Source organism: Labrus mixtus, chromosome 3 (genome assembly GCF_963584025.1).
Source record: "Labrus mixtus chromosome 3, fLabMix1.1, whole genome shotgun sequence".
In the NCBI taxonomy this organism is placed as follows: domain Eukaryota; kingdom Metazoa; phylum Chordata; class Actinopteri; order Labriformes; family Labridae; genus Labrus; species Labrus mixtus.
In genome coordinates, this window is record NC_083614.1 from 18,408,160 (window position 1) to 18,431,351 (window position 23,192).

At 37.6% G+C, this 23,192-nt stretch overlaps 4 protein-coding genes across 7 annotated transcripts in view; 2 read left to right on the forward strand and 2 right to left on the reverse strand.

Annotated features, from left to right (window-relative positions):
- hsh2d (hematopoietic SH2 domain containing) overlaps nucleotides 1–23,192 on the reverse strand; it is a 148,704-nt gene that overhangs the window by 104,007 nt on the left and 21,505 nt on the right. The window lies entirely within an intron of this gene.
- On the forward strand, nucleotides 1,184–3,599 carry pole4 (polymerase (DNA-directed), epsilon 4, accessory subunit). The gene is made up of 4 exons (XM_061033492.1): nucleotides 1,184–1,558; nucleotides 2,713–2,797; nucleotides 3,036–3,077; nucleotides 3,327–3,599. Exons 1-4 carry the CDS (start codon nucleotides 1,310–1,312, stop codon nucleotides 3,338–3,340), a joined length of 390 nt encoding a protein of 129 aa, XP_060889475.1. The 5' UTR covers nucleotides 1,184–1,309; the 3' UTR covers nucleotides 3,341–3,599.
- Nucleotides 10,926–14,218, forward strand: ccl44 (chemokine (C-C motif) ligand 44). 2 transcript variants are annotated; one of them, XM_061033493.1, is made up of 5 exons: nucleotides 10,926–11,090; nucleotides 12,046–12,175; nucleotides 12,905–13,052; nucleotides 13,231–13,307; nucleotides 13,394–14,218. In XM_061033493.1, the coding sequence occupies exons 1-4, from the start codon at nucleotides 11,027–11,029 to the stop codon at nucleotides 13,267–13,269; spliced, it is 381 nt and encodes a 126-aa protein (XP_060889476.1). In that variant the 5' UTR covers nucleotides 10,926–11,026; the 3' UTR covers nucleotides 13,270–13,307; nucleotides 13,394–14,218. The 2 variants fall into 2 exon arrangements, 1 of the variants encoding a protein (XP_060889476.1); XR_009668700.1 differs by having other exon boundaries at nucleotides 10,936–11,090; nucleotides 12,046–12,104.
- Nucleotides 16,620–23,192, reverse strand: part of slc1a6 (solute carrier family 1 member 6) — a 12,735-nt gene continuing 6,162 nt past the window's right edge. For all 3 annotated transcript variants that reach the window (XM_061033496.1, XM_061033495.1, XM_061033494.1), the window contains 9 exons: nucleotides 21,892–22,029; nucleotides 21,557–21,764; nucleotides 20,240–20,282; nucleotides 19,821–19,949; nucleotides 19,557–19,741; nucleotides 19,225–19,458; nucleotides 18,332–18,526; nucleotides 17,729–17,863; nucleotides 16,620–17,459 (listed from right to left, as the gene is read on the reverse strand). In XM_061033496.1, coding sequence (XP_060889479.1) covers nucleotides 17,261–17,459; nucleotides 17,729–17,863; nucleotides 18,332–18,526; nucleotides 19,225–19,458; nucleotides 19,557–19,741; nucleotides 19,821–19,949; nucleotides 20,240–20,282; nucleotides 21,557–21,764; nucleotides 21,892–22,029 — 1,466 coding nt within the window. In that variant the 3' untranslated portion in view covers nucleotides 16,620–17,260. The remainder of the gene's footprint in view (nucleotides 17,460–17,728; nucleotides 17,864–18,331; nucleotides 18,527–19,224; nucleotides 19,459–19,556; nucleotides 19,742–19,820; nucleotides 19,950–20,239; nucleotides 20,283–21,556; nucleotides 21,765–21,891; nucleotides 22,030–23,192) is intronic.

Sequence of the window (23,192 nt, forward strand, 5' to 3'; positions counted from 1 at the left end):
TGTTAATTATTTCAGTAAAACTCTGCTGTGAACATTCATACAGATCTTTGAGACAGTGAAAACATAAAGCCAGGGACTTTTATTATTGAATCAGAACATATAGGCCTAAAAAAAAAAAAGATTTAATCGAAATTAATTCAATTCAATTCAATTCAAAAAACTTTATTTGCCCCCGGGGGGCAATTCAAAGGCACACAGAGCAGTAAATTAACAACAATGCAAGTAAACGAAACATTTTAACCTAAATATAAAGTGTCAATTTAAATACAACTTAAAGCTTAAACTTAACTTAAAAATAAAAAAATATAAAAGAGTAGATATAAGTGGACAGTGATCGGACTAACAGATGTAAACAGATGTAACCAGAACTATGTGCAGTAGTGACCAGATGTAAACAGAACTATGTGCGGTAAACGAGAAATAAATATATATATACAGAACTATGTGCAAGTAGGCAAATACTAAATGATAAGTTATTAAGGTGCATGGTGAATAATGGAACAACAGAACTAATATATACAATATAACTGTAAAGGTAAAAATGAGATAAATAAAGTGACCGTAGTGCAATGATGGATAAGAACAACAGGAATAAATTAACCAGAACTGTATGAATACTGAAAAATAAATAACTGAAATAATACTGAAAAATAGTTAATAAATTAACCATGCGAATGTTTTTTTAAATTTCAATTAAAAGGCCCAGAGCAGCAGTAAAGCTTCTCTCAGCTCTTGATTAAACTTATTTCAGATCTACTTGATAAGCTAATGCTGCTTTGTCACCTAGAATAATTAATGCAATATACTTAAGGTGACTACATTGGATGTTGAGGTTATAGCTTGTTTCTGCTGCCTCACAGTGGCGACAATGTTTAGGAAAATCAGTAATAGTATGTTTTATTTATTTTTCATTTTCTGTTCATTAAAGTCGCCAAAATAAATCAGTTTTACAGAACTATACTGCTTTTCATGGTTAAAATAATAACGATTACTGTTTAACTTCCCACATCACACACCTCGTCATCTCACAGCCAGTGTAATCCGAACCGAGAGAACTAACTTTGATTGGCGTTTAATGCTAACCAATAGTCAGCTATTGATTCAGTAGCTGTCTAATCAGCGACGGGGATAAGTTGGCGGGAGAGGAAAAGGCGGGACTTCAGTGTTACTGCTTGACGAATCAGCGCAGACTGCTCACCGAGAGAACGGAAGCACATGCAGCCGCGTTGCAGCGAGCGATGTTGTTATCTGACATGTAACTAGAAGACGCTTGTTTTGTGTGTGTTTTTTTAAATATAAAAAAAGAAGAATGGCAGCAACAGTGGCTACAGCTGTCACCCCAATGGAGCATGACCCTGACCGTTGTGGGAATGAGGAAGAGAGCCGCGGGGCCGAGGCCGAGGAAGAGAGCAGCCAGCAGCAGACAGGCCCCGTTACCGCCGTGACCCACACCCGACTGTCCAAACTGCCTCTGGCCCGAATCAAGGCGCTCATGAAGACCGACCCAGACGTGTCACTTGCCAGCCAGGAGTCTGTGTTCATCATAGCTAAAGCCACGGTAAAATCCGAAAACAAGACCTGTGATAGCGCACACTGTTTTTCTGCTTCTGCCCTTCTAATACTCTTATAATTTGAAGCATGGTAAATAACGTGATGCTGTCTACAATAACATGTATTATGTAGGCTACATTACCAGAATCCCCACCAGTTTTGTATGGAAGCCCATTTCCGCCAGTTCAAAAAATAAAAATAATAAAGTCAGAATAATGAGATAAAAAGTCAAAATTATGAGATATAAAGTCATAATAATGAGATAAAAAGTTGTAGTTGAAATTATGAGATATAAAGTCATAATAATGAGATAAAAAGTCAAAATTGTGAGATATAAAGTCATAATTATGAGATAAAAAGTCATAATAATGAGATAAAAAGTCAAAATTATGAGATATAAAGTCGAAATTATGAGATATAAAGTCATAATTATGAGATATAAAGTCATAATAATGAGATAAAAAGTCAAAATTATGAGATATAAAGTCATAATTGAGATAAAAAGTCAAAATTATGAGATATAAAGTCGAAATTATGAGATATAAAGTTGAAATTGTGAGATATAAAGTCATAATAATGAGATAAAAAGTTGTAGTTGAAATTATGAGACTTTATTATTTTTATTTTTATTTTTTTTTACTGGCGGAAATGGGCTTCCACAGTTTTGGCTTAAACCTTTAATGAATCACAAATCACCTGCAACCATCGAAGCTTGAAGACAGTCATCAACTATTTTACATTTAAAGTGCTGTGTTCATAGTTTATAATGTGGATAAACCAGTGTTCTGTCAATTACATCAGCAGTTACACGACATAATGTAGGTATCCTCTTTGAGCTCGCAAAATGCTCGTAGAAATGATTTCTGCTAAAATAAATTGTGCAAGAAACTAGAGAAGTAGTTGAATGACTTCGCTACATATTATACACCAGTAACACCTCTGCTTAATGCAAACACTGGTTGGAGTCCATTAAAGTTTCTACATGACCTTTAAAATGTAACCGTATAGTTTTCATTAGAGAACATCAAACACACATATAACAGTTAATGAAAAGCAAAGGAAGGTGTGCTGCTTTGTCCACACGACCTCTAAAATGGACTCAAAATTAAAGGTCCTCAGCTACTTTAAATAAGGAAACATGAATGTATTTCTTTTTTCCAGGAGCTGTTTGTCGAGATGATTGCCAAAGATGCCATGGTTTACGCACAGCAAGGAAAGAGGAAAACTTTGCAAAGAAAAGATTTGGGTTAGTTCTATGATACATGTGAAAATTAACAGATTTCATTTAAATGAAGAGTCAGTGGGCTTAAAAAAAGGGTTTAAGATATTATGGTTAAACTGAAGAACAACAATGTGTGAAAACAAATGATTTCTTACCAAAGTTGTTGTTTTTCTGATGGAGTGTCCATTATTTAACATGTTCACTTCTTTTAACCACCAGTCTTGACCTCAATGTCTCCTCTCTCAATTTCTTTGTGTTACAGACAATGCAATCGAGGCCATAGATGAATTTGCATTTCTTGAAGGTAAGATTTGCCAGGACTTCCTTCACCTTTTATGGACTCTTCACGTCTGTTGCTATAACTAAAGATACCTTTACCAATACCTAAACAAACGTATCTGAGTAAATCTGTGACAAATACATCTCTTAATAATAACTATAAATAAGAAAACAAAAGGCATAACACAAAGATGGAAACACCTTCTAGAGATGAGTTCTTAATTCACTTTTTCATAGCAGAACTATTCACTCTAATTCTTTATTTTCTCTGCAGGCACGCTTGATTAAAACATCTACTGGAGATAAGAACATGAGTATCTGCAACCACTGAAATTTTTCTTTAGTTGTTACAGGGAAACAGTTTGTGCGGAAAACCTTTTGTGGTACTTTTCTAAGTCAACTTTTCAAATTGGATATTTATAATTGCTTTTCTGCAATGATCCATTAATACTTTTCTAACTAAACTTTGAAGACAACAGTTGTAATGTGTACATTTTTGTAAATATTTGTCAAATACTACTGTATGAAATAAAATGAAGTTTCAGACAACACATTTCTGCCTGAATCAAACAACCAATCTTCATATGTGTGTCACACCATGAATGCGTATGTGCAATACGACTTTCAGGAGATAGAGATCCATACTTGCACAAGCATACAAAAACATACCGATCCAACAAACTATGGAACAATTACTTTCAAATAGCAGCTGCAGTACTATATTGATCAATTAAAGGTTTCTTCTGTCTTTTAATGCCAGTTACACAGCTTTTAATAGACAAAAACTACTTTGGAAACACCAAAATAGGTCAAAACAAAAAATTGTTTAAATCAAGTCTAATGACGCTTACAAATTGAAGTCTGCAGGATAACTCTTCGTGTACAATTTTCGTGCATGTTAGGAATGCAGGTTTTGAACCGTTCTTGTGGCTCTGACTTGATATGCAGCCGTAGCTCTGAGAACCAGGAATGTGTTTAGCTCTTTTATGTCCTGCGTTCCTACATTGCATGAAGTGTTGATGCCATTTGTTGTAGAAACCTCACCATCACTGTTGTTTTTGAGTTACATGCAGCGACTCAATCAGCTGTCAAGGTAACAAATAATTCCCAGTGTTCTCAGTGGCCATTAAAATAAGGCATTCATTCACAAGCCTTTCAGCAATGGTAGAGTTGAATGGATGCAATGAGATACAAGCATCACTCACACTAACAGAATGAGAAGAAACAGTACTATCATTTAAAGCATCCACCTGCTATCCCATGTAACGAAGATGGAACATTCTTTAACAAGCTTCCCAAAATGTTTCAAGTCTTCCGTCATGGTGCTAATTGGGACAACTAAAGCAGGAGCTGTCCAGGTTACTGCCCATTAACATGTGAAAGGCGTAACTTTACTAATAATGGAGGGATGTATTAGATTAAAATTATTTATTATAGAACACTGGGCAGTAATTTCAGATTTGTGTTAATGTATTTTTTTTCCTAATGCTAAAGTTTGCTGTTCCCACTGAAAGATACTGAGACAACTACTCGTACAGACAGCCACACAAAGCATGCATTGATAAAAGTATTCTTTGACCATTTAGTGCATGTTTGGAAAGGAATCTATCATTTGTTCTTGGGGGCTTTTTGTGCCTTTATTGGAGAGATAGGACAGTGGATAGAGTCGGAAATCAGGGAGAGAGAGAGAGTGGGGAATGGCATGCGGGAAAGGAGTCATAGGTCGGATTTGAACCTGGGCTGCCCGCTTGGAGGACCACAGTATAGCGCCATACATGGGGCGCGCGCACTAACCACTGCCCCACCAGTGCCCCAAGGAATCCATTATTTAAATAAATCATCAAAAGGCCATTTTTAATATAACTTTACATGTTTAAATGTTAAGACCTCAAAGCTTTTTTTCTCCCTGGTGGAACAACTTTCAGTGATTCTAATATAGTCTGTAATAAAGAAAATCTTATGGTTAAATATCAGCTATTTATTTAACATTCAAAGACCTATTATGTAAGGGCTCCCTGGTAGAGGAAGTATGTGGTGGCTTAACTGAGGATTGTCGTCTGAAATACTTGTTGCTACTGATTTATCTGAGATAAATCGGCCTCTCCAATATCCCATGGCTCTCAGAAAACAACAATTAAAGGTTACAGTGGGACAAAGATGGGTTCCATGTTTGACATCAAATTAACCTACGGATAAAATTGTGAAAAAAAGTGATCAAAATAAAAATGCCATCTGTAATCCTTCATTTAGCTGTTGCTCAACAACAAGACCTGCATATAGTACATGGCAGACTTGGGGTGAATCGTTGAAGGTTATATTTCTTCCACAACACAGAGCAACATAGAGCTCTAAGTTTGCATTAGGAATGTATCTGAATCTCTCTAGACATGAGATGTGTGTTTTTCTTTCTGGCAGCATTTGTTAAACACTTCCCAAGTGCTCAGTTTCACACTCTAGGCACAGGCTAACCTCTCGAGTTTTTGCAGTGGAGATTTTCAAAATAAATGCCTGAGTGTGTTTTAGCTGATTTTCTGGGTTTAGTGTTTCGTGGAGTAATGAAACAGAGCTGTGAGAAGCACAGATGTTTGGTTCCAGAAGAGCACCAGTCAACTCCCTGCAGAGGAATGCCTGACTGGCACAGGGAAACATGAAGTACTCATTTCTAATAAAATATAATCACATGTTGATGGATTAGACATCGTTTTATTTCCACAGTCAATAAAGAAATTCCATTAATAAAATCTCATGTGAAAAGATGTAGGGCCTCCTCCTCCTGCGCTGAACAGGACATGAACTAGGCTGGTCTTAAATATTGATTGAAAGATGGCAAGCTGAGAGAATAAACTTTTATCCTCTGGATTTGTATTTGAATATTTTTGTTTCAGAGTAAAATCAGAAACCTCTAGATTAAGTACAAGCAGGTCCAGGTCAGTGCAAATTGTGAATACTCTTCTTTAAGATCCTTAAAGATAAACGAATGATTAAACTTCTTAAAGAAGGAACTTATTTTCAATGGAAAATTGGCCGAAGCATCATAATTCAAACTATTTAAATATTTGTTCAATATAGAAAAACAAGTATTACATATACCACAATGTTAAATAGAAAGAAATATACAATAAGTCAACATCAAAATGATCTACATGTATATGAATAAGTCAGTGTGAGTGTTCTGTAAGTTTTTTGCTTTCATGTTAAGAGTTGAATTAAAGGATTAATAGCATTTACGAAAGAGGGATTACATGACTGTAGTCTAGCATGAAGACAGGCCTGACCCTGTCCAAAGGTTAGATAAGACACACAGCCATGCTACTTTGCAGAACTCCAGCCTGTTAAGCATAAGCAGTGTGTTGAGCTAATTGCTCATGACAGCGTGCTGAAACATGGTCACAGTTGCAATAATAAACATTTGCAGGTATGATCCGAAACATGTTCACAATCTTAGATTAACAAGTGAGCTTGTTCAGATGGGCTAATCAGCATTAAACAGAAGAAGAACTAAGGCTGATGGAATATTTCTTGTTTTGCGGGTATTTGGTCATAAACTTAAGAAACTGAACAAGGTACTACTTTGACCTGGTGATGGCGCTGTATGTAAAGGTAAGGGATCACCAATTTTATAGAAATTACTTTACAGTGTGACTTAAAAGTCTGTACCAAATTTCATAACACTCATCAAATATTTGTCGACACATCTGATTAATAAAATCAATCAATGGATTTACGATGCGTAGGACTTAAGTCCTACGCATCTGCAGGGCCAGGCCAAAGAAATGTTTGTAATTACTTTACTAACCTAGCTTAACTTGTATCTGGTTTGTTTATATAACTACAGGAAGTTACTGTATTAACACGACCTTCTCCTGTAATTTTGAATAACTATTTGTTAAGGCCAAGATAGATTACCACATCATGTCCATGCTTTGAGCACAGTAAAAAAGTCAAACATTTCAGACCTGCATTCCAGTCAGTTTCTTACACCTCCCTTTGCCCTGTTTCTAAGATTCTAAGATTAGTTAAAGTATTCCCCCCCCCCCCCCGCATTGTATCCCTCATAAATCCTTTCAGGGACAAGATCTCTTGGACTGCATGTTCAGTGCAGTGAGCTGAGCCCTCCAACATCTCCAGGAGGCCTTACTATCCCTCCACACATCTCACGCTCTCCAACCCCTCCGAAGTAGAAGACATCACCCCTCCAGCACCACTATTCATTTCAGTTGCTTTTATTTTTGATTGCCCACATGTTTGTTAGAGCATACACCTTGACAGAAGATACTTTAATCACAGCAAAGATATGCAGAAAATGTATCAGGCTCACAAGCCGACCTGTAGTCATGTGAAAGGTATGTTTTTGCAGCTGACATTCCAACCTGACTTCTTGGGTCAATTTCTTGAACAGAAAACCACACACACACACACACACACACACACACACACACACTTAAACACGCACACACTCATACGCACACTCACACACAATTCTTCCCAAAAACCTCTCCCTCAGTACACTGACAACATATTTTCACATCCAGGTTTCGCATATGTATTTCCGAACGGGACATATTGTTGCCTTATTGTCTAAATATTTCATTGTTCTTACATCCAGTGTTTCAGGAGCAAAAGGTCATTTGCACACATCAAATCTGCTGAGACACATGAAATGCAGGCCTGTATGGATCCACTAGAATAAAAATGTGTCTATAAAAAGTCCTACATTATTGTCTCAAGCAATGTTTTCCTGCATGAGAGGTGACTCATTGGTTCAGAAATGCTCTGCCAATGTACTAAACGTTAGTATAATTTAGATTTTTTCTTCAAAGTAGAGCATTTCCAAATGATTTGGACTGATGAAGTGTGATGTATTGTTTTTATTTCTAGACCTAGTTTATGTGTTTTTCACATTGGGAACACTTTAACGCCATTTTTCTTCATCATACGGTCTGCAAGCCGATATAATGACAGTACAGTGAGACTGTCTTGTGGGACTAAAATATGTTTAATTTTTGAAACTATCACTATTGTGATTTATTGTGGTTCAAGTTGGAAATAACCTGAATCCATGTCAGAGAGCTGTCCTACTAAACCATCAACTAAGAGTTTGTCTTTGGTGTCAGTCCAGCAGGAATAACTTAAGGGAAAATAAAAATTCCCCACCCTTCAAAACCAGCCTCAGTCTGAATCAAATGCAGACATTCAAACAGCTTTGTGGACGTTCAAGAATGCCTATTAGTTGTCAATCTGGGCAGATTTACACAAACTTTACAACGAAAGAGGGAAATAGATCTGAACAAACTTGCAATGTGTCGCCGAAGTCAAAACATAATAACCCAAATTACACCTAAAAAAACAAGAGATATGAGCATGATTTTCTCTTATTAAAAAAAGATTGGTGTTCTGGTTTGACATGATGACCTTTTGATTGAAGGGGAAGACGTTTGCCTTTGTTGCATGCAATTCTCCTGTAATCTCTCTACTTTGTTCCAGAAAGAAAAACATAAATAAAACCTTAATATTATATGAAAATGTCTTTAATTCAGCCCAATCAAAGCCAAAATGTCATATTTTAAGATTTACTAAGCCATTAACAGATTGAATAAGTGCTAAGAACCTCTAATTACAACTACCCATGTGAATATCTCAGAATGTGACGTAATTAACAATGTTGGTACTGCTGGTTTGAACTAGCCATTACTTTGGGGCCTATTAAGATGAGTATAGACTCTTATAAGACATGGTCTGAAACTCAGTCAAAGATATTAAATATATTTCCAAGTAAGTCTGAATGGATTAGCTGAGCTGAGGTAGAGTCATCGCCTCTCAACCGGAAGGTCGAGGGTTCGATCCCCAGCTGGGCAACATGTCCAATCTGCAAGATGGGCAAGACACTTAACCCCGAATTTCTCCTGCTGCTTCGGTGGTGGGATTAGTTACTTCTGATGGATGATACTACATCGCAACTACTACCATCAGTGTGTGAATGGGTGGCTGTGACATGCAGTGTAAAAGCGCTTTGAGTAGTCGTAAGACTAGAAAAGCGCTTTATAATCAAGTCCATTTACCATTACTGTGATGAAATGGTGTTGTTTTCTTTTATCATATAATTTATAACAGACATGCCAAAAAAACAACTTATTTAAAAAATAAAAAAAATAAAAACATTTAAAGCTCAATGATATAAATCTTCGAGGCACGTTGAGAGCTTTGTGAGTTTTATATATGAACAATGAGATGTGGCAAAATGTGTGTATCTGTCACACTTAATCAGGCCAAGATTTATTATTTTAAACACTTTTTTATTTGGAAGGATCATCTGACTGGAACTTTTGTCATTTTTTTTTCTACCACAAGGTCATATCAAAGGAATATCTTTCTGAAACAGATGCAGGCCTTCATCAATTTCTCGTTTTTTTCTCTCTCTTTGCATAATCAGGTCCTGATGTGGTTTTCTGTTGAAACTCTCTCCGTAATGGATGTAAATGATTGACTCTCAGAGCCTCCAGCTTATTCTTGTGGTGTTCAGTTATGGAAACTACATTACAATTTTTATTATGATTTATGTGCCGGACAGGAAAGGCTGAAAAACATATAAAGGAAACCTTTTTCAAACATCTGAATCATTTAATTGGCCAAATATATTACATTTACTTGCTGCCATTTCTGCATTTGCATGAGCCAAGCCTAAAAAAATGTTTTAAAAAAAGAAAGAAAACAAAGAATGAAATCAAGTAATGTCCATGAACTTCTTTCATTATTAGCTGCTGGACTTTCATGTTTCTTCTGTACATTGTAGACACCTTTGTTAAAAAAGAATGTAAGATTTTTATTATTAAGCCATATGGAGAATAATGTGTAACATTTGTTATTGGGGAAAATGTAACATTGGCCTAAGAAATGTTACATTGTGAGGTTTAAAATTGAACATACAGAGATGTGTAAACAGCATAGAAAGAAACAATGTTTGATCATCAGGTTAACTAGTAGTAGCATACAAACTGGAAACATTAGGAGACAGAGAACCGAACCCTGTGGAACACCACTTACAAAGTGCATTTTTTTTTTAAAAGTGCACATATAACACACATTACAAGCAGCACTTTCAGTAAATTACACAATTTAAGAAAAAAAACAACAACCTGAATAGCAATAACATATATAGCATCAAAACAAGAAAAAGCCAAATAAAAGCTTTAAATATTTTTAAAGATGCAACACTATTTCTCTGAAGCAAAACTGCTTTCACAAGTGGAGTTTGATATGGTAAAAGACTAAGATATATTGAACATCTAATCTCTGATATAAACAACTTTTAAGATATGGATCCTGTATACATGTTTTCATTTGGAGTTAAGTTATATATTCAGTTTATGGCAACTTCTATGTGTGCTTGTCTGGAATCCCACAGAAAACATAACTCTGCAGCCACTGATCTCAATGCACAAGTCAGACATGCCTTTAGTTCCATCTAAGAGTTTCCACAACTACATGATACAGCTGCAAACCAGGGTTAATTAGTTATTATTTGGAAATGGATATTTTTTGTGCCATTTGAAATCCAGGTCTGATCATGTAACCTAAGTTCTGACGGCTAATTCTTCTTTCATTTCACCAAATAAATGTTTCAGACATAAAGGGGAAAATACACTGCCATCAAGTGAATAGGCAGGGCAATGGAGGAATTTAAAGGATGTTAAATGAGATAAATGAGGCTTGGCACCCTGGGTGAAGAGGAAGGAAAGGAGAAATAAGTGAGAGGTGAGATGAGTGTGAAAGGAGGAGAAATGACTGAGAGTGGATAAGCAGAGGGTGGGAGGGAAAGACGGTGAGACAGAAAAAGAGGTGGTGGAAGTGAGTGAGTGAGTGAGAGATGGGAAGGGAGGTATAAAGAGAGGGAGGGAGTAATATAAGAGAGGCAGCCATAGAGGGAGAGGTGACAGAGTAGATTATCCTCCTCTCCTCCTCTCTGCCAGCCTCATCATGTTCATGCTGCAGATGTTGACTGTTATCTCTCTGACTGTTATTCTCCTGGCATCTGTGGAAGGTAGGACACAACCTTACTTACTATGTTTGTGTTTATGTGTGTGTTGCATGGTGTGCATGCACCCTGCAGGTGGACAGTGTAGCAAAGAGAGCGATGGCGAAGACAGAAAAGGAGAGAAGAGGGAAAGAGGGGTAGCAGCATGCAGCAGGAGCAGCAGGGATGGAGGCATGGATGTAAACACAGGGGCAGGAGGACAAGCATCTGAAATCACACAACACTCACAAAAAAAAAGAAAAGCAACTGTGTCAGGGCTCAGTCTGTACAGTGTGTCGTCTTCTCTGTTAAATGAAATGTTGTGAAAGCACTTGAAGTGCGTTGATGTGCCTGAGGATGGATTCAAAATCATCTGTGGCATAACAAAGCAGCACTGTCCTATTTTAGAGCTCCTGCTGCTTCCTTCACACTTTAATTTGTTTACACATTTGCTTTGGATGAAAAGGCATCATGGCACACCCTCCACACAAACACACACTCCTCCCCTCTTTCTCTCACTTTCTCTGTCTCATTTCCCTGCCATGCGTGTATGTTTTGCAGCACAATGGGATATCATTGTAATTGCTTTGACATTCATAAGTGTACATGTGTGTCCATATGTTAGTGTGTGTATAAAGAGGGCATGTGCACATCCTGCAGAACAGATCATATTTTGCTGTGTGCAAAATCTGCCAAAGACTGTTTCGGTCCTTCAAACATTAAATTATAGACTGCAGTCTTAAAAAATAAGGATTATGTGCAGAAAACCCATAAACCTATTTTAAATTATTTGTAACCATGCGTTCTGTTTAGGACTTTGGGGCTGCAGTTTGCTGTTCACACTTAAAAACAGTTTTACTCTGACATAACCTGGTAAAACAAAGCTTAAAGCCAACATAATGAAGTGAGCTTGACATAAAAAGGGTCTTGGTATTACTCTGTCATTTAACTTCCCCCCCCTTTTCTCTTCTTTTTGTCCCAGGTAAAGGCGTGCAGATGCAAAGAGATGTCCAGTGCTGCATGTTGTACTCCCAGGGCAAGGTGCGTACCAAAGATGTGTTGCGGTTTGAGGTACAGACAGAGGGGCCCGACTGCAGTATACAAGCCATCATGCAAGTATTTCAACTATCCACTCCTGGAGCTAAAGAGCACATAGCAATCTGCAGGCATGGAAAATATGCCTCTCGTTAGAGGAGGGCAGAGCCGGGCTAAGAGGCATTGTCATCTTTCCAGGTCATGTTGTTATGGCAGGGCTCGGAGCTGTAATTGCCAGGGAAGTAAGAAAGGAAATATGTGGGAATAACAAGCCATCTGAAAATACCTCCCGAGCCAGCTGAGCCCTGCCTCAGCCAGTCAGTCAGAACAGCAGGGTTTAGTTAAGTAAACCATTCTGCATTGTGATACCTATTGTTTCCAGCAGGTCAGGGAAATCAGATGTAGCTTGAGGAGCTTTTTCATGTGGTCCAGTTAACAAAAACAGAGAATTCCTACACAGAAGTTTGAATAGTTTCTTTAAGTGCTCTGTACTTCAATGGTTTCCAGCCCCCCCCCCCCCCCAACGTTCCTTACTTTTGTTCACAGTTTGGCAAACAGAAAAAGCAGTACTGTCTTTTTGACAGAGAAAAATATCTGACTCTATTTCCAGAATGTCTTCTTTAGGATTCCCTGGGGCTCAAATGCTCTCAGTATTTACTACAACCTGACAGACATCTTTTTAATCCTTTACTTATTGTTAAATAATTATTTCTGTCAATGTTTTTATTCAAAACTTCTGGGGTTTCTCTCATGTTACTCCATAGCACCTGCCATGATATGTAACAAGTATTGTGATCTTTTTATAGTCTGTACACGAAGAAGGCGGTGAAATGTGCAGACCCAAGAGATCGGAAGGTGAAGAGGTTGCTGAGAAAGCTTTTGCAGAGACAGAGAACCAAGGCCCACCGAACCATGTGGCTTCTTCCTCATGACAACCTGCCTGTCATGTCAGAGGTCAGAAACAACTACTCCTTTATGGTGTTGTAACATCACATCAAGATAATACTTATTAACTGTCATATAATCGAATGTAATGAAATCAAATGTATTAGGTCAAATATTCACAAATTGATTTGTGTTTTTATTTTATTTGAGACTTGAGACATTAATGGATGTTCTCTATCATCAATAGGACAAGAAAGATAACTGGGCTGTTTTCAATGTGGAGTGATGGAGAACAATCCAAAAGTCGAGGTCTCATAGTCATAAGTAAGTTTTTGTTCAATTTCTGGTATCCCAAGCAAGTTCAGTGATTAGTGTATAATTCATGATAATGTTTGCATTCTTCTCTACAGGCCAAGTAAACTTTCAGCAGTTCGTCATCTTTCCATGGCGGAGCTTTGCTGACTCTCCAGTTGTCTCGTGTCTCTCTCTATCTACACTAACTGTCTCCCATGGACCAGACCTGGGCAGCAATACATATTTATGGCTTTTGATATTTAAACAAAAATCGTGCTTGAAATATTCCCAAACAGATGGCAGAAACTGAGGAGTATTAACTTGTAAGATAAGCAGAATTGTTTCTTTTTTATTGAATGGCTCATACTGTTATTTGCCAGTCTGCCTGGAAGTGTCTCTCTCTACAATAATATTACTTCTCGTGGCTGATGTACAATCAGTGGAAAAGGTGTTATAAAACAAATCATACCGAGCAGTGATATTTATATTGTATAACAGCATACTCCATGATATGCTTATGTGTGACTTGTATATTTTCAGTGATGTGTACTGACACTGCACACAGTGCAGACTTTTACCTGATATATCTGACTGTTAGACAGGTGAAAAGTGGGATCAAAGGGAAGATTTCACCTTTTTAGTAAGCAATTGTTCCTGATATTTTGTCTACCCTGCCTATTGACTGTTTGTAATCTCAGTATGAAACTCATGTTAATCTTTAAATAAGAGATCCTCAGGTATCCACCAGAAGATCTACACATTTGCAGTTTACATGTTTCTTTTTCATTAGTAGTCTGTCACCAAACTATGCCAAAGTATTCATGAGTCAATTCATCAAATGGCAAAGCTGTTAAAACTCGGAGGGCTCAATTGTGTGTGAAACACAAAAGTATTGTAAAAGAATGCATTATATGTGAATTTTATAAAATAATCTGAAAGAATAGCTTTTATACTGTCTTTTTTTGTATTCTGTGCCCCTGTGTGGGTTTCTTATTTACCTCACAATACACTGACTTTACTCATGTTAGCAGCATCCATGGCTCCAGGGATAGCTGTGTCTTGGGCTTTTTACTCAGGCCCTTAAAATATCTCAACAACAATTGGATTGATTGCCATTAAGTTATGTAAAGATGTTCATGTTCTTCTAAAAAATGAAACAGTTTTATGATTCATCAATTTTTCCTCTTACTATGCCACAATTACAACGACAACTTTGGTTTAAGCCCTGTAGGCCTACAACTAGTGACATGCCTGTTAGCCTCAGCTGCTAGTGCTAACTAGCTTAACTTAGCATGCTGCCATACGTAACTAAGCAATAATGGTAACCATTTTGATTTAAAGACATGTTTAATTACATCTCAAACATGTCATGTTAGCATTGTCTGTGTGATTATTTTAGCACGATGAAACTTCGAGTTAGCAGCCAACATCAGTTAGCTTTTAACTACCGAGTTCCACCGTGGTGGAACATGGCCCACAGGGCTTCTAGTGTGATTTTACACACTTGTTTATTAGCGCTAAGGAACCGCATGAATTTTGTATTATCTACATGATATGAATGAAGACAACACAACGTATTATTCAGTTCAGTCATTGAGACCTTGCTGGTTAAGATTTGACAATTACAGCCAGGCCAGCCCAAAGAAATGGATGGGCCCCTAACAGGCCAAGTGCCAAGGCATTCTGCAGGTATCATTAAAAATATCAATACATGCCTGTTGGATCATATGCGCTAGCTGCCTGGCAAACATTTGCCTTCTTAGCCTTCCTCCAATCAGCACACTGAGCGGACTGAAAAAAAGCTTGTCAACAAGTTCGTGTTGGGGCTAAATGAACCTCCTTTCTTTTCTGGTATCCTGACTGTTGTGCAGGTCCCGGCATGGCTATACACAGTCGGGCATTACTGCCCTAACATTTAAGTTTAATTACATTAACATTGCAAACATAAAAATGGCTCAGACTCATTCAATTTTAAGAAGAGCTTTACATTTTGACACAGGTAACAATAAATAAAATGTTTTTTTGTTGTGATTATTAATTGGCTAAAAAATGGTTGTCATTGCTTAACTTTTGGATGGACAATGTTTTCCTTAACCTGAATTGGACCCCCCCATACGACCCAGAAAGTCTTCCCCCTTTCCCCCCTTATGGGCTTCCTTGACTACAACAGAAAGTTTTTATATGCAAACAGAAGCAAACAAGGTTAATTGTAAGCTTTAAAAGTTATTAAATATTTGCATTCAAATCAACAGTTTGAAGGTATAAACATACCAGTAATTATTAAAGCTTTTTAAAACTGTTGGCTCATATTACATATGTCTCATGTGTCTTTCAAAGGAGAACAGCTTCCTGAAAGGAGAATATCCTCCACCAGGGGTAGCCACAAACACAGTAATGAGAATCACACTTTAATTCCTGAGCCATTTATTTGTCACATTTTATAGAAGCTGTCCATCAAAATGTTGAGCTTTTTTACTAAAATAACACCAAGCATTAAAACCAAAGCAAAACCCTTAATGAGTATTAAAGTCAAACAAAATTAGAAGAGCTTTTAGTTAAATGGTAACTTTTCACTTTGATAATACTAAACTACACTTCCTCTAAAACAATCAACAGCAACAATTTAAATGTACATTCAATTTCTCAAGGCATTTACAAACGTTCTTCACAATAGCTCTACACAAAACAATACTAAATGAATCAATCATTAGCTTGCAATATATTATTCAAGTCAAAATAGAACCACAATAATGATAATAATAAAAATACAGGCAGATGTATGGGTAAACTTATACAAAGCATTCTCTGTGATCAAAAACAAAAGGTTCTCTATTAGTCTTGACACTACAGTTATACTTCAAAAGAAAGGCATCTTACAAATAATCAAATGCAAGATTGATCAAACCCTAAAAAAGAAAAAGTTGAACTTTTAACTAAAAATAAATTAAAATCAGTCATTGTTTTTGAGGATACTTCTGCCTTTAAGAATCTGAACATTTGTGTTGATTAAAGGAAAAAGAACAAGTATCACTGCAGCTCTTCCTGTGGCATTACTTTGTAGCAGAACAGTCCCACATGTTTAAAGCATTACCCCCCCCCCCCCCCCCCCCCCCCAAAAGAAAACTCTACCAATCTAACCAGTCACTTGAAATACAAAACAAATAGTTACAAAAAAGCTTTTTAAACTAAAGAATAACAGGTAGCAAATATTCTCTTTAGCACATTTCTTGAGTGTTTAACAGTCAGGTACATTCAAAGTTTTATGACAACATTGTGCAAGCAAACTTAAATAACAATAAAAATGTCCAAAATGTTAATACTGAATCCCAACTATTCTAAGACTGATGTATTTACAACTTGCTGATATGCTTCAGTGTATTTCATGTGGTTGCTGTAGAAGATCCGTATATAACCTCTAAATCCTATTAGAGGTAGTCATGGTGATACTGACAAAAATTAGTGTTTATGGAAGAAAAAATGATGCAACAGAAAATGCAAAGTTTTGTGTGATTAAACTATTCACAAGAGGAGAACATCCATTGTTTCCTTTTTTTTATGAATGGTGGTGTCTGTGTATTTTAACACTAGTGCTGGTTAGTAGTTTATGAGGCTCTCTGTATGGATCAATAATAATAGAAGATTTTGGAAACACAATGAAGCTGAAGACTATGAAAAATACTTTCAACAGTCTTTGACATAATTAGCTTGCCTGACACTGAGATAGACAGTTACAAACCAGCAAAATGCCCCCGAAATAACTGGCACTCTCGGCAGAAACACTGAATCAGGTTGTAGGTGTAGGATTGTTACTGTTCCTACTAGACAGCTTGTGTACTTTATTTTTCTGTCATTAAACGGCCAGAAACATGGCTCTGGATATCCCAAACACTGGCTGAGTTGACCAAGAACTATTATTTCCTAAGACTTTCACGTACAGCCAACCCTCTAGCTAAATGCTCGTTGTAAGTGAATCCCCAAGGGTCTTACATTGTAGTCTCAGTGTTGTGGTGATTGTGTGAATTATTTTCCTGGCAGATAAGCTGGTAGGGCTTCTCGTTCTCCTCAAGTACAGAGTTGCAAACCTCAGCATCGTGACAATGCAGTTCTCCTCGGGAAAGGTGCTCCACTATGCCGGCCCCTAGCGAGTCACCCAGCACATTGGTGGTGGTACGCAAACGGTCCCTGGGGAGAGCAAAGAGGAAGAATCAGATAGAAGGCAAAAAAAGGGGTTTAACAGCATGGCTGGTAATAGAGGTTAAATATTATTGTACACATGTAAAAAAAAAACTCAGAAATGTTCATCTTAACAGTGTCTTTCTAATCTGTCACTCTGCATTATGCATCATCAACCTTTGTAGAAGAGGGACCTCTGGGTGCTCTGAAGCTTAACAATGACATTTAGGCTGCACACAGACCAATCCCCATCAAGCTGATATTTAGTGGAAACTCACAAGAACCAATCCACAGCGATGATCAGTGTTATGTCCTCTGTGGGCAGTCCCACCGATGTCAATACGATCACCATGGTAACCAGGCCAGCCTGAGGGATGCCTGCTGCTCCGATGCTGGCAGCGGTTGCCGTGATACTGAGTGGGTGGTGGGAGGGATGGAGAGGAGAGAGAAGGCATTTAATAAAAAGAAACAAATAAACTTCACATGTGCACTCCTGGTGGGAGTAGTAGCGTAACAAAAGAAAATGAGGAATTTTACAACTATGAATTTGGTGACCTGATAGAAACAAAATACTGGCTAGCCACAAGCAAAGTGGAGGAAGTCTGGTGAGCTGACTTTTTTCCACAACTCCTCTTAATGTTTATCATTTTCAGACTTGTTATCTTCCTCCCCAAAGGGCACAGAAGCAATTTATCAGATTTAAGAAAAACGTCCTCTAGAGCAAAGAAAAGGGACTCATAATAAGTTTTTTTACATGTGGTAGCACAGCTTTAAGCATGAATTGGGGATTTTCCCCTTTAAGAGAAGGCTGGTCAGATGTAATGCACAGTATCTGTTTTTATTGCTCAAAGAAAAAACTAACAACACTCAAGTTGGATTACCTTATGGTGAGAATCTGGCCGAAGTTTAGGTCCATGTCATTGACTTGGGCGATGAAAATGGCTGCCACAGCCTCATAGAGAGCAGTTCCATCCATGTTGATGGTTGCTCCCACAGGGAGGACAAAACGTGTCACTCTTTTATCCACACGGTTGTTCTCTTCTAGACAGCGGAAGGTGATGGGCAGTGTAGCAGAGCTGCAGTATGAAGGAGATATTTAGTGTCCACAAAGTACGAAAAAAGCACTCTCAATTTAATTTCCAACCTTTAGTAGAATCGTATCGTTTCGTGTCCCCATGTATGGTATGGCATCATTTGGTATGGTATGTTGTGGTATCATAAAATATAATTTTGTATCATATATCTTATCCTATCATATTGTATCTTATCATATCTTATCATGTTTTGACTTGTTTCCCATCGTAGCATATCAAATCTGATTATATCATAATATTTTTTATGAGAAAATGTCATATCATATTGCATCTTATTGGATCAAATTGTATTGTATCCTACAGTACTTATCATTTCTTATCACATTGAACCAGATAGTTTTGTATCATATCTTACCTTAACTTTTGTGTTGTATCCTATGTTTTCATGCTGAATCTTATCGTACAATATCTCATCTCAGTGTATAGTGTTGTGTTGTATGGTATCTTTAATGTTTCAATGGTTAGGCCCAATATGCTGTGCGTAACAAATTGAGTGTAATTTTGTATCTCAAACTGTAAGCACAGTAGTATTCATTCCTATAGATCTAAACTGTAGTGTGACATGTTCTGGTGATATTGGCTCCACACATTGACACATAAAACATACCCTAAAAGTACAGTACTTGATGAAGCACAGACATTAAGGTACATATCTGTCAGTATCCAGGGATTATACTTACCTAGATGAAGTTCCAAAAGCAGTGATGAGCGCCTGTAGCAGGCCACCAATGAAGCTGTAGGGGTTTTTCCTGGTCACCAGGAAGAAGAGTAATGGCAGGACAAAAAGACCATGGATGAGAAGACCCACAATGACCGACACAGTGTACATCCCAAGCTGGCCTCCCACCTGTGCCAGATCCTTCATCTCTACAATCTTCCCTGCAATCAGGAACAGGATGCCCACTGGAGCATACCTGAGGGGTGAGATGATTATATTTAAGGAAGACTGAGCAACTGACAGGTGATGCATTCTCAATATAAAGATCAGAAGGTTACAGGTGTTTTTACTAACCAGATGATGATGGCCACTAGCCTCATGATGGCTTCATTCAGGCAGTCAAAGAAGTCTCTGAGAGCCTGACCCTGCTGTTTCATGTTGCCAATGACAAGACCGAAGCACATGGAGAAAACCACCAAACCCAGAGCGTTCACTCCACTAGAGGAGCCGGACATAGGTACAGTCTCTTCCACTGTTTCCTGCCATAGAAAACATATGTAAAGAATCATTAGATGGCATTCTCAATTACTGATGAGGTACTTTATGCGGATTACCCACCTGTATGGTGTGCAGCACTCTGCTGAGGTTCATGTTGAGGTTAGAGTCTGTCACGTTGAGAGTGTCGGTGAGATTCAGTGTAACTGTCACGTTCCTTGTGTGCACAGTCTTCTTGTACACAGTTTTATACTGCAAGGGAATGTTTGAAAATCAAAACATTTTTTTCACAGACTATGTTCAAGCAATTAAGTTGCTGACAGTGAAATATGATGGAGTGAATGTGATGTCACGCTGAGAAAATGTGTTGGTTTTTCTCTTTATTTGTCTTTGATGTGTTTTCTTTGAGCTTGGTTGACTTGTGTCTGGAGATTAATGATGATAGTAACAGTATATTGAATAAAAACTTATATTTGTTATTTTATATCAAATAATCACTTTTAAATCACTTTAACATGACTGATAGGAAAAAAGTACCTCACCTGCTTGAAACAAGCCTCAACAAGATTGGGAGGAAACATATTCCTGGGATAAAAACAGGGAGATTATTACATTTGTGCTTATGTTTGTAAAGAACATCATTGAATGGGTTGTATATTTTGCAATCCTAGTATTTTTTGTCAATTGCCATGCAATCTTTCATTCAATAAGATACAATGATTGCATTACAATTTTTAATTTCTTCATGTCCTCACCTATATACAAAGCTTTTCAAAGGATAGTTTGAAATTTTGGGAAATGCAATTGCTTGCCAGATTCGTATAAAGCATTATATGAGAAGACTGATTTCACTTTTATAAATGTACTAAAGATAGGAAATTAATATATTGAAGCTAAAGCTTCAACAGTCAGATAGCTTAGCTTAGCATACAATTTCTTTAACAGAGATGCATGACTCCATCCAGATTTCTTACCTTCAGTCCACAATCTAACGTAACATATTTTGTCACTGAATCTGTACATAAACATAATGTGTGTATTTCTCAGTGTCATGGCCTTTCTATGCCATAAGACTGTTTCTATGCCATTTGAAGTTATACTGTCGTCTAGTGACACAGAGTATAAATACGGCTTTATTTCAAAGTTAAGTTTCACCTTTGTTTTTGAGTAAATGATCACAATGCAGTGCTGCAGTTGTTTCTCATTGTCTGTATACTGGAAGGACTTTACGTTTTTTTTGGAGCTATCGAAGACCATATCCGTAAGTTTTATGCTGTTTTGTGAATATTAAACTATTTGTTTGTTTAGCTGCTGTTTATTAGTGATTTAGCATGGATAATGTGCAGAATTACAGAGGTTTTCATGTACATTTAAGAGTAAGATATACAGTACAGTTTACATATGTTGTTTGATTACATCTATGTATTTCTACTTACCTTAGTTTTTGTAATTTAGGTTGTAAGACAATCTATGTTCAAGAGCTTGTATTCATTAATACTTCTGTAACTATTTGTGTTGCAGTTTCACAGTCAATTCATGTCCCTCAGTAAACTTAAGGACAACGCAACTTTTCGGTCTGAGAGTCTTCTCTGAGCATGTTTGATTGTTTGGCTAGCTGGATAAACTGCTTCAAGCACGAAGAGGGAGGCCAGTATACTAATAGCTGCTACCAAGCCTAGCTAACTGGCGACTGGCAGCAGCATCATCTGACTTTCTCTACATTTTCCAAAGTGTCAGACAATTCCTTTAAATGTGGATGATTTGGCTGTGTCTGAACCATATCAGAATAGCTGATAGAATAGCTAAACCTGTGTTCAATTTCATAATAGGGTCAAGGAAAGTTTCTGCATTATTGGTACCTAATGAGATCCAGGAAAGCATCAGCAGCCTGAACTGGTTCTATGTTTCCACTCTTGGCCACAGGACTGTCCCTGCTTCCTTTCCCAGGTTGGATGATTATCACAATGACAATGCCGATGAAGACAGCCAGCAGGGTGGTGACCATGTAGTACACCACCGCACGCACACCCATTTTACCCGAGGCTTTGCTGTCCAAGGAAGAAATACCTGACACAAGGGAGATTCATTTGTGAACAGTTTCCAGCAAGTTTAGATCTTGTTCACATTTTAGGGTCTAACCAGTATTACTATACTTAAACATCTCAGGAGAAGTATTTGCTTGTTTGAAGCCAACCTGTGACCAGACTGGAAACAATGAGAGGCAGCACCAGCATCTGAAGCATCCTCATTAGCAGTTCCCCTGGAAAGGCAAAGTACTTGATCTCCCTCTGGGACAGGTTGTGAGGTCGTAAAATAAAGCCTAGGATGACACCTGAATACATTGGCACACGCAAACAAAAGAAAAAAGTCAGATATAGGGAACTGACTATAATATAAATGCTGCCATTTTACTCTGACATCATGCTTACTGTGGGCTTATCTAATGCTGTTATAAAGTCGTGCTGCGGGGTTCTAGGTTGCAAGTCCTTTTCACCACTTCAACTGACAATGAGCAATGAAATCCAGTAACACATCTGGCCATATACAGTACAACAACATATTGGATAACCCCTTACCCCCCCTTTAGCCAACACTTTAGCTAACACTCAATCATGTTAGCTTATTTTTCCATAAGCTAAGAAGTGCCTGAAAGCTAACATTACCATTTTTTTTAGTGTTTTACGATAAAGGATACAACATAACATAACATAACGTTAGCTAGAAATTTACTTCCTAAAGCAAACGTAATGTAAGCTAGGAAGGGGCTGAAAGCTAACGCTGTCCTTCAGGTATTGGGTTATCAAATATGTTGTATTAGCTTAAAATAATCCAATAAGCCTCCCGAAATTATTAACTATTGTCTATTTCTGGTTTTATTTTGAAACAGTAAAACAATACATTTTCTAATACTCTACTAAGGCCGTATTCACACTTGACGCGCCTTTTTTTACATACAACCCCATGGAAAAAAAAAAGGATGATGCCTTTTTAAAAAACTGACTCCTTTTCAAAAAGCGCTGCGCCCAATGCCTTTTTCAGTTAAATTGTTTTAACTTTTCAGAAAAGCGCTGTGTGAGATTAAGCGCCTTTCTGACAGCTGACCAATAAGGACGAGTCGAGTAGGTGCATGTGTACATTCCCTCGTAACCTATGTCCCGAGTTACCGGTGCCCAAAAAGACACCCACCAAGATGGATAACGTGAAAGTACCGGTTGAACAGCTTGTGATTGCCGTTTCACACTACACTGAGTTATAGCTATGTCATGAGTCACAAATGAAACAGCAACATACATATAAAGGAGTCCATCTTTGGGTCTTTCTGGTAAGTACAGCAGAGCTCCTGGATGAGGTTGCGGAATGACCCCTGCGACACTCTATTGAGGAGGATGTCATGCACCCATAAACGGCACATTGGTCGTTCAGGGGCATCCTCCTCCTCAAACGCCAAAGCCATTGCAAATAGTTGCACTTTATTTGCCAGTTTACCACCCAACG

Coding starts and splice junctions, on each gene's coding strand:
- pole4 (XM_061033492.1), top strand. CDS start 1,310: ATGGCAGCAACAGTGGCTACAGCTGTCACCCCAATGGAGCATGACCCT. Junction 1,559..2,712: donor TCATCATAGCTAAAGCCACG/GTAAAATCCGAA, acceptor TCTTTTTTCCAG/GAGCTGTTTGTCGAGATGAT. Junction 2,798..3,035: donor TTTGCAAAGAAAAGATTTGG/GTTAGTTCTATG, acceptor TTTGTGTTACAG/ACAATGCAATCGAGGCCATA.
- ccl44 (XM_061033493.1), top strand. CDS start 11,027: ATGTTCATGCTGCAGATGTTGACTGTTATCTCTCTGACTGTTATTCTC. Junction 11,091..12,045: donor TCTCCTGGCATCTGTGGAAG/GTAGGACACAAC, acceptor TTTTTGTCCCAG/GTAAAGGCGTGCAGATGCAA. Junction 12,176..12,904: donor TGCAGTATACAAGCCATCAT/GCAAGTATTTCA, acceptor ATCTTTTTATAG/TCTGTACACGAAGAAGGCGG.